This window comes from Nematolebias whitei, chromosome 16 (genome assembly GCF_014905685.2).
Source record: "Nematolebias whitei isolate Nwh7 chromosome 16, NemWhi1, whole genome shotgun sequence".
Taxonomy (NCBI): Eukaryota; Metazoa; Chordata; class Actinopteri; order Cyprinodontiformes; family Rivulidae; genus Nematolebias; species Nematolebias whitei.
Window position 1 is genome coordinate 26741495 of NC_056513.1, and position 9588 is coordinate 26751082.

At 42.0% G+C, this 9588-nt stretch overlaps 1 protein-coding gene across 2 annotated transcripts in view; it reads left to right on the forward strand.

The window, feature by feature from the left end:
• The first annotated feature begins 897 nt into the window (after positions 1–897).
• Positions 898–9588, forward strand: part of LOC119423061 (oxysterol-binding protein 1) — a 13725-nt gene continuing 5034 nt past the window's right edge. The window contains exons 1-14 of one of the 2 annotated variants that reach the window (XM_037690470.1): positions 898–1040; positions 1385–1593; positions 1726–1888; positions 1998–2112; positions 2198–2396; positions 2502–2616; positions 2721–2778; positions 2913–3038; positions 3138–3383; positions 4342–4462; positions 4626–4729; positions 4890–4985; positions 7123–7307; positions 7396–7625. In XM_037690470.1, coding sequence (XP_037546398.1) covers positions 904–1040; positions 1385–1593; positions 1726–1888; positions 1998–2112; positions 2198–2396; positions 2502–2616; positions 2721–2778; positions 2913–3038; positions 3138–3383; positions 4342–4462; positions 4626–4729; positions 4890–4985; positions 7123–7307; positions 7396–7625 — 2104 coding nt within the window. In that variant the 5' untranslated portion in view covers positions 898–903. Of the gene's footprint in view, positions 1041–1384; positions 1594–1725; positions 1889–1997; positions 2113–2197; positions 2397–2501; positions 2617–2720; positions 2779–2870; positions 3039–3137; positions 3384–4341; positions 4463–4625; positions 4730–4889; positions 4986–7122; positions 7308–7395; positions 7626–9588 lie in introns of both variants that reach the window. The other variant, XM_037690469.1, reaches the window with a different exon arrangement.

Here is a 9588-nt window from a genome sequence, read left to right on the forward strand (position 1 = left end):
TTATTTTTGCATCCAGTCATCTCCGGAACTATTTTTGGACGTTAAGGTTGGTCGGAGCCCTATTCTGATGCACAACCTGTAGCATTAGCAAGGCAGCTAGCACTAAAGGTGTACCGTCGCTTCGACCAGCAGGAAATGCTCGGTGACAGGTAAGTGGAGCTCGTCTCAGCCTAAATTATTACATGCTCGGTTTAACGACGGAAAGCTGTACCGGTGATAACGTTAACATAAGTCGACGTGTACGTTTATTTTCCGGCTTCCTGTCATCGTGAAGCTCGCTGTGAGCTTAGTGAACAGTTTAAGTAGCTTTGATGTTTGGAGCTGGCATCTGTTTCCTCGGTGTAACTTATCTCACAGTGTAGTCGCTTTCCACTTGTAATGTCTAACACTTGGTTTTGTTTACTACAATGTTTTCTCTGTGAAATAGTTTTATTGGGCTAACGGATGTTCCTGTCACAGCTTCTCGGTTTGTGTCGGTTGTGTTAAACTCCGCTAAACTACAGTGGCCATAAAATACTTCTTAAAACAGCTATGTGTTAGTAATGTTCCGTGAAGCACATCCATTAGGATGACTCAGTTGACTTTACTTCACAACATGTAGATTAAACAACAGCAGTTTCAGTGTTTGACTGTTTTCTAAATATTTCTTGTTAATGGGTTCAATTTTCTTTATGTTTACATGACTACTTTATCTAAAACAGAAAAAAAAAAACATTCTAATGCAGTTTTTTTGATTCACTAAATTGTATGGATAAACTGAACTTCTATCTTCCCTTTGAAATGGTGTTGATTTAAAAAGCAGATCTATGTTTTATGTGCCAAACCATTAAATAATTCACTAATGATAATGTTCTTTCAATCCCCAGGATTTAACATCAATCTGTGAAAGCGCAGGCTGTGGTGATGTCGGAGCCCAAGCCCCCCAGTCCTCCTACCCCTGGTGACACTTACAAAGGTTGGCTCTTTAAATGGACTAATTACATCAAGGGTTACCAGAGGCGATGGTTTGTTCTCAGCAATGGATTGCTGTCTTACTACAGGTAAATTACTGTACCAGTATCCTACTGAAGTTATGATGTTGTGTAGCCAGTTTTTTTTTTTAATATTTAGTCTTTATCATATGTTGGTGATAAATTGTATTTTAAACAGTAAGACAATCAGTCCAACCAACCAGTAGATGAGAACAAATTTGATTATTTGAGATAACTGGTAGCAAAAAGGTTAGATTAAAAATTCAATTCCTACAATTTTTTTAATATTTAAAAGTAACTTATTTAGCTATTTTTATAATAACACATTGCATCTTGTATATTTTGCCTCATAAAATGTCAGTTTTTACAACTTCATATTTTTCCAAATGGCTTTTTTCCCCGTCTACCTTTAGAACTCAGGCTGAGATGGGTCACACGTGCAGAGGCACAATAAACTTGGCCACTGCCAACATTGCTGTGGAAGACTCGTGCAACTTTGTCATTTCCAACGGCGGGGCGCAGACCTATCACCTGAAGGCCAGCTCTGAGGTGGAGCGCCAGCGATGGATCACTGCGCTGGAACTCGCCAAAGCAAAGGCGGTCCACATGCAGGCTGAATCTGGTGAGGCGGACGAGTGCGTTTGGAAATTGGAGGGTTTATTATTGGCACTCGCAGACAATACTGTCACTAAAACTGTCCGAAACAAAGCTTACAATGTTTAAAGTTACTTATTCAGCCTGTTATTTTTAACAGATGATTCTGGTGATGATTTCCCTGCAGCCCCCCCTGTCTCGGGGCAGGGCGGAAGCTGTCGTAACTCTGAAATCCAATCCACATTGCGTACACTGAGCAACAAGGTGGAGGACCTTTCCACCTGCAACGATCTTATTGTCAAACATGGGTCTGCCCTCCAAAGGTACTGGCTATTCTAGGAATATTATCCAAGAGAGATAAAAATGCTGTTGGGAAGTATTTACTTCCTTGTTTTTCATTTGTTTTTGAGTTGCTTTGTTTTGCAAACGCAGGTCTTTGTCAGAACTGGAAGGGCTGCGTGTTGGCGTTGGGGACATGGGGGAGAAGATCAGACAAGTCGCAGAGAGAGCCACGCTTTTTCGAATTACCTCTAACGCCATGATTAATGTACGGTAAATGTTGGTGGAGAGGAAAAAGCACATTACTGTGTTGAGTGTTATATTTTTAAGATGTCGCTCTTGTGTTTATCAAGGCTTGTAGAGACTTTCTCTCCATGGCCCAGAGTCACGGTAAGCGCTGGCAGAAGGCCTTACAGACTGAAAGAGAGCAGAGGATTCGTCTGGAGGATACCTTGGAACAGCTCGCCAAGCAGCACAACCATTTGGAAAGAGCTTTCAGAGGAGCCACGGTTCTCCCCCCTTCATTCAGTAATCTCACTTTAGTGAACAAAGGTAAGGCTCTTTATCAACCGTCTGTTTTTCTGCCATGTGTCCACCAATCAGATGTGAGCATCCAAGTCCTGTAATTTGTTTTTCTTCTATCCGTCATTATTTAAGGTGGCGTTTCAGGAAAAGGGGATGCCAGCGACGAGGATGATGACATTGAGTTCTTTGATGCGATGGAAGACCCAGCAGAATTCATTACTGTTCCTGCTGATCCAAAATTTCATAGGTTGACATTTAGCTTTTTCACATCATTTCTTTATTTTATTTTTTTGGTTTGTTTGTTTGTTTGTTTCAAACGTGATTGTGTCCTTTTTTTTTCCTTTTAATTAGGAGATCTGGCAGCAATGTCAGTGGGATTAGCACTGAGGCTGGGATGGATGATCAGTCGGTAAATTTGGTCATGTTGTTCATTTTAGGATTTTGTTTTTATTCATTTATTAAGACCGTATTACCTTTGTTGATGGGTTTTTCCCCCATTAGCTCGATGAACTGTCTCTGACATCCAATTCAGAGTCTCCACAGTCTCTTGAGCTGGAGCCTGTTAGACAGAGACGAACTCGTATCCCAGACAAACCCAACTATTATCTCAATTTGTGGAGCATCATGAAGAACTGTATTGGAAAAGAGCTCTCGAAGATACCAATGCCTGTAAGAAAACTGTCCCCATCCTGATACCCCAATTGTTTTTTTTTTTTATTAGCTTTAAATCAAATCATCAGACATCTTTCTGTTATATTTTATTTTCAGGTAAATTTCAACGAGCCCCTGTCTATGCTGCAGCGACTGTCCGAAGATCTGGAGTACTATGAGCTCCTGGATAAGGCAGCGAAGTGTCACAGCTCTTTAGAGCAGATGTGTTACGTGGCAGCTTTCACAGTATCCTCCTACTCCACCACCGTCCACCGCACAGGGAAGCCATTCAATCCTCTGCTTGGAGAAACATTTGAGCTTGATCGCCTGAGGGAGTGCAGTTACCGCTCACTGTGTGAACAGGTATTCCCGTGGTGGTGGTGGTGGTGGTGGGGGGGGGCTCATTTTACACAACTGTTTTTACAGACTTTATCTCCCTACACAGAATGACATCAGAGTTTTCACTGCCAACAAAGGAAAAGCGCAGTAATGTTTTTGCTTGTGTGCATGTGTACATTTGGCTGTTAGCAAAATATCTCAAAAGCCATTGGACACTTATAGCTGATTTAAAATGTCCTCTACATCTAAGACACATTTCAGTCAAAATGTAGTATTATCAGCTGAGAGCCATTCTCAACACATACGCTCAGGACGAACTGATCTCACAAGATTTCTTTTTCAAACTTTGCATTTTACTATTGAAGTTAATTCTGTCTGTTAGCGAAATATCTCACAAACCACTGCACAAATTTCATTGAAATTTGTAGCAATCATTGAATGTACATGTACAAATGATTTAAATCTGGAGTCAGTCCAATTCAACATGGACTTTACAACCAACAGACCTTAACAGTTGTAAAATGGCTGAAATGTTCTTTAGAACTTTGTGCAGCCCAAGTGCACTAAAAGTGACATCAAAAGGAAAACGTTCAGCTACACCTCCGGCTGCTGTGCCAGGAGCTCAAACATGTGGTGCCTAAAACTAGTGCTCTGCCATGTGATGATGGCTGACCACCTTCTCCTGTCTCTTTATTTTATTTTATTTGTCTCTCTCTCTGATAGTGACTCAAATATAGTGACACTGTTCATCTCAGTGGCTTACATATTTTTTACAATATGTTATTAATGTTATTTTTACAAGAATGCATTCATATCTATAACATAAATTTGATGCCACAGGTACGGATGATACTTAGGATTAGGATGCCTCCTGGACGCCTCCCTGTTAAGGTGTTCTGGGCATGTCCCACTGAGAGGAGACCCAGAGGAAGGCATTAAAAATCCATATTTTGAATGTTGCACTTTTTCCACTTCTTCTCAGGTGAGTCACCACCCACCTGCTGCAGCACACCATGCCTTCTCTGAAAAGGGCTGGACCCTTAGACAAGAGATTACACTGGCCAGCAAGTTCAGAGGGAAATATCTTTCTATTATGCCCCTGGGTAAGGATGCATGTGCGTGCTGAGAGACTAATACAGAGAAGATTCTCTTGCTGTTCAAGTAGTGATTGTTGCTTAAAGGCTACTTGTAGCCAGTAAAGTAGTTCTTGTGCAGAATATGATGTATGAGAGTCTGTTTCAGTGTCATTGCTCTTTTTGTCACCAGGATCTATCCAGTGTATGTTCGATAAAAGCAACAATCACTACTCCTGGAAAAAAGTTACCACAACCGTCCACAACATTATTGTTGGGAAGTTGTGGATTGATCAGGTAAAGCTGATGCATGTTAATAAAAACTAATATACTCTTTCAGCCTAATATAATAAATAATGTAGACACATTTAGACTTTTTTTAAAAATTTGTATTGGCATCAATCCCATATCTGATTTGTAGTTTAGGTTTAATAACGTTTTTTATGCTCTGTCCCAGTCGGGTGAAATAGATGTGGTGAACCACAAAACTGGAGATCGTTGCCACCTCAAGTTTGCTCCCTACAGTTACTTCTCCAGAGATGTACCACGAAAGGTAGTCATCAAAAATTTGGATTGATCCGTTTCATGGCTCTGCCTTTTTGTGTTTTGATTTCAGAAGCTTTACTGCAAATAAGAGTAGTTTGGTAATCTGTAAAATTATCCATCCATTCATCCATCCATTTTCTTCCACTTATCCGGGGTCGGGTCACGAGGGTAGCAGCCTAAGTGGAGGCCCAGACTTCCCTCTCCCCAGCCACTTGGGCCAGCTCCTCCGGGTGGAATCCCGAGGCGTTCCCAGGCCAGCCGAGAAACATAGTCCCTCCAGCCTGTCCTGGGTCTTCCTCTGGGTCTCCTCTCAGTGGGACATGCCAGAACACCTCACCAGGGAGGCGTCCAGGAGGCATCCTAACCAGATGCCCGAGACACCTCAACTGGCTCCTCTTGACGTGGAGAAGCCGTGGCTCTACTCTGAGTCCCTCCCAGATGATCGAGCTTCTCACCCTATCTCTAAGGGAGAGCCCAGACACCCTGCGGAGAAAACTCATTTCACTGTGATTTCGTTCTTTCGGTCACAACCCAAAGCTCGTGACCATAGATCAGGGTAGGAACGTAGATCGACCAGTAAATCGAGAGCTTTACCTTTTGACTCAGCTCTCTCTTCACCACGACAGACCGATACAGCGCCCGCTTCACTGCAAACGCTGCACCTATCCACCTATCGGTCTCACGTGCCATTGTTCCTTCATTCGTGAACAAGACCCCAAGATACTTGAACCCCTCAAGAGGGCACTGTATCCTTTTCCGTCTCAAGACCAAGGCCTCAGATTTGGAGGAACTGATCCTCATCCCGGCTGCATCGCACTCTGCTGCAAACCGCTCCAGCGAAAGCTGTAGATCACGACCTGATGAAGCCAATAGGACCACATCATCTGTAAAAAAACAGAGAAGCGATCCTAAAGCCACCAAAACAGATCCCCTCAACACCTTGGCTGCGCCTAAAAATTCTGTCCATAAAAGTTATGAACAGAATCAGTGACAAAGGGAAACCTTGGCGGAGTCCAACTCTCACCAGAACGAGCCCGACTTACTGCCGGCAATGCGGACCAGGCTCTGACACCGGTTGTACAGGAACCTAACAGCCCGTATCAAAGAGTCTGGTACCCCATACTCCCAGAGTATAGCGGTCGAACGCCTTCTCCAAGTCCACAAAGCACATGTAGACTGGTTGGGCAAACTCCCACGCCCCCTCCAGGACCCTGCTGAGGGTGTAGAGCTGGTCCAGTGTTCCACGACCAGGATGAAAACCGCACTGCTCCTCCTGAATCCGAGGTTCGACTATCCAACAGACCCTCCTCTCCAGAACCACTGAATAGACCTTACCAGGGAGGCCTAAGAGCGTGATCCCCCTGTAGCTGGAACACACTCTACGATCTGTAAAATTATGAAGATGAATAACATTCTTGTGACGTGTTGCGGTTGTTCAAACTATGATTTTTTTTTAACTTGTTTTTTCACTGAATGTGCTTGTTGCACAGTTTTTAATTTGTAAACATTTTCAAAAATGTAAGTTTTAGAACAATAAATTCTGTTTATAAGACGTTTAGTTGCAGTCTGAAAGTTTTGTTGAACGTCTCTTCCTCCAGTAACAAAGTTTTTCTAATACAGTAGTCCCTCACTACTTCGCAGTTCGTTTTTCGCGGACTCGCTCTTTTGCGGTTTTTCAAAATAAGAGTGAACATGACACACAGTGGGCTGATTGATGGATGAGCCGCACGATTGGCATTTTTGGAATTTTTATTTAAAATGAATTATTTTAAATTATTTATCACCTTCTGCACCTGTGTGCAGCCCACACTACATGAGAAACTTACTCCTGCAGCTCCTCCTTCCTCCTCTGTCGATCTCCGTTCTTCAGCGGGGAAGTGGGCGTGGCCAAGAGCGGCACAGAGCTGAAATTGTTATTCTGTGCTCTTTTAGAATGTTTAGTTTAGAAACATTGTTTAGAATATTGCACCGTGCTAAACGAGGGACTACTGTACAAATAGGATTGTACCACAGTTAAGTCGATTTCTGTCCAGACTGTAAACAACACACTTGCCTAACGAATAGAAATGAGGTGGTATTTTTCTCTCACAGAGACTATCCTAATTTGATTGCAGTCGTTACTGAAACTTGTGTGCTCCCCCCAGGTAACCGGAGTTGTAACGGATAAGGATGGGAAGGCCCACTATGTGCTGTCAGGAACATGGGATGAGAAGATGGAGTTTTCCAGAATAATGCAAAGCACCAAAGGCGAGAACGGCACTGAAGGCAGACAAAAAACTGTTTATCAGACCCTCAAGCCAAAAGAAATCTGGAGGAAGAACCCTTTACCGTAAGGATTTATTTAAAAAAAAAAAGTTAATGTGGACATTGTTAAAAATGCAGAACCTATGTTCTATTTATTGGTGATGAAATTGCAGAGAGGGAGCAGAGAATATGTACTACTTCTCCTCGCTTGCCTTGACACTTAATGAGCCCGAAGAGGGAGTGGCGCCAACGGACAGCCGGCGGCGCCCTGATCAGCGGTTTATGGAGGAAGGTCGCTGGGACGAAGCTAATGCAGAGAAACAAAGGCTGGAAGAAAAGCAGCGCTCTACTCGCCGAGAAAGAGAAAGGGAAGCTGTGAAAGCCGTCAACTCACCTGAAGAAGGTAAAAAAAATGTTGAATGCTTTTTTGTGTATTTATTAACCACATGTTTATATCTACTGTTTCTCACTCAATTAATATTTTAGTCCTCTTTGTTTTGATGTTTGGGCCTCTTCAGACTAATATTGTTTGAACAGTAACAACTTTTAGCTCTTTCCACACTTCAAATAACAACATGGGGCCTGATGCACCTTTTTACCTTTTGCATCCTTATAATTTACTGGAGTAAACACAAACACAAGGTTGTAATTAAATGCGGGTGTTTCCACATTTTCATTCTGCGGCTGTGGCTCAGTGGTTAGAGCAGTCGTCCTCCAAAGCAAGAGTTGGGGGTTCGAATCCACCAGCAGTCACATGCCGAAGCGTCCCTGGGCAAGACACTGAGCCCTTCATTGCCTCCGATGTGTGTCCCATCGTTGTTTGAATGTGATAAATCTGATTAGTCTCTTTAGAATGGTTTGTTCAATTAGCTTTGTAGAGATCTATTAGAGTGCTGTATGAATGTGTAGATGAGGCACAGATTGTGTTGTAAAGTGCCTTCAGTGTCTTGATAACATAGAAAGGCTCTTTATAAAAAAAAAAAAGTTGCCACCAAAAACAAAGGTCACACACTAATATTTTGTTGGACCGTCTTTAGCTTTGATTACATCATGCACTCACTGTGACATTGTTTCAATGAGCTTCTGCAATGTCACAAGATCTATTTCCATCCTGTGTTGCATTAATTTTTCACCAAAATCTTGGATGACTCGACACTAGGCATGATGGGTGCATCACTTCACCTGCCTCTCTTCTTATCCTGATGTGTCCATCACTCTGGAACAGGGTAAATCTGGACTCATCAGACCACATGACCTTCTTCCATTGCTCCAGAGTCCAATCTTTATGCTCCCTAGCAAATTGAAGCCTTTTTTCTGGTTAGCCTCACCGATGAGTGGTTTTCTTGAGGCTACACAGCTGTTCAGTCCCAATTCCTTGAGTTCCCTTCACATTGTGCGTGTGGAAATGCTCTTACTTTCACTATTAAACACAGCCCTGAGTGCTACTGTTGTTTTTCTATGATTTGATCAAACGTTTAAGTGATCGCCGATCACGATCATTCAGGATTCTTTGTCCAGCCATATTTCTTCCTCAAAGACGATGGGTCCCCACTATCCTTCCAGTTTTTAATAATGTGTTGGACAGTTCTTAACCTAGTTTTAATATTTTCTGCAATCTCCTTAGATGTTTTCTCTGCTTGATGCCAATGATTTGACCCTTCTCAAACAGACTGACATCTTTTCCACGACCACATGATGTGTCTTTCAACATCGTTATTTAAGAAATAAAAAGCAACTCATTGCACCAGTTGAGGTTAAAAAACTTGTTGCCAGCTGGAAGATAATCGTCCATGCAGTAATTATCCAGTAGGAGGCTCATACCTATTTGCTTAGTTAAATCCAGGTGGTGACTTTTTTGGCCAGGCAGTGTATGAGATTCTATTCAGGTCTCTATTGTAAATGAGTCTCCAAGGCTCAATGGGATTAACCTGTATAAATAACGGTTGAATGAAAGAATGTGTCCAAAATTATTTTGTCTTCATGTAGTATGACATATACTGGATATATTCATACTTTTAACGGGTTCTTCATTTTTCTGAACTGTGTAAATGTCGTGCATTGAATTTAACAGAAATGTAACGAGAGACGTTATTTATCTTTGACCCATCAAAATGAATGCGGTCATTTATTTACAGAATCAAAGTTTAACATCAAACATTTACATTAATTTGGCAAAATATGAAAATAACAACAGCATAGTTTTACAGGAAGTGAGAACAATACGGCGATTGTTTTCACTTTTCAGCTAAAACGGCAGACATTGGTTAATCAGTTTTACAATCAGGAAAACCATACGGCCATGATTTTCCGTTGCATCACCACAGACATTAATGAAAACATCTGGATTAATTTTCTAGCAGAAAGGA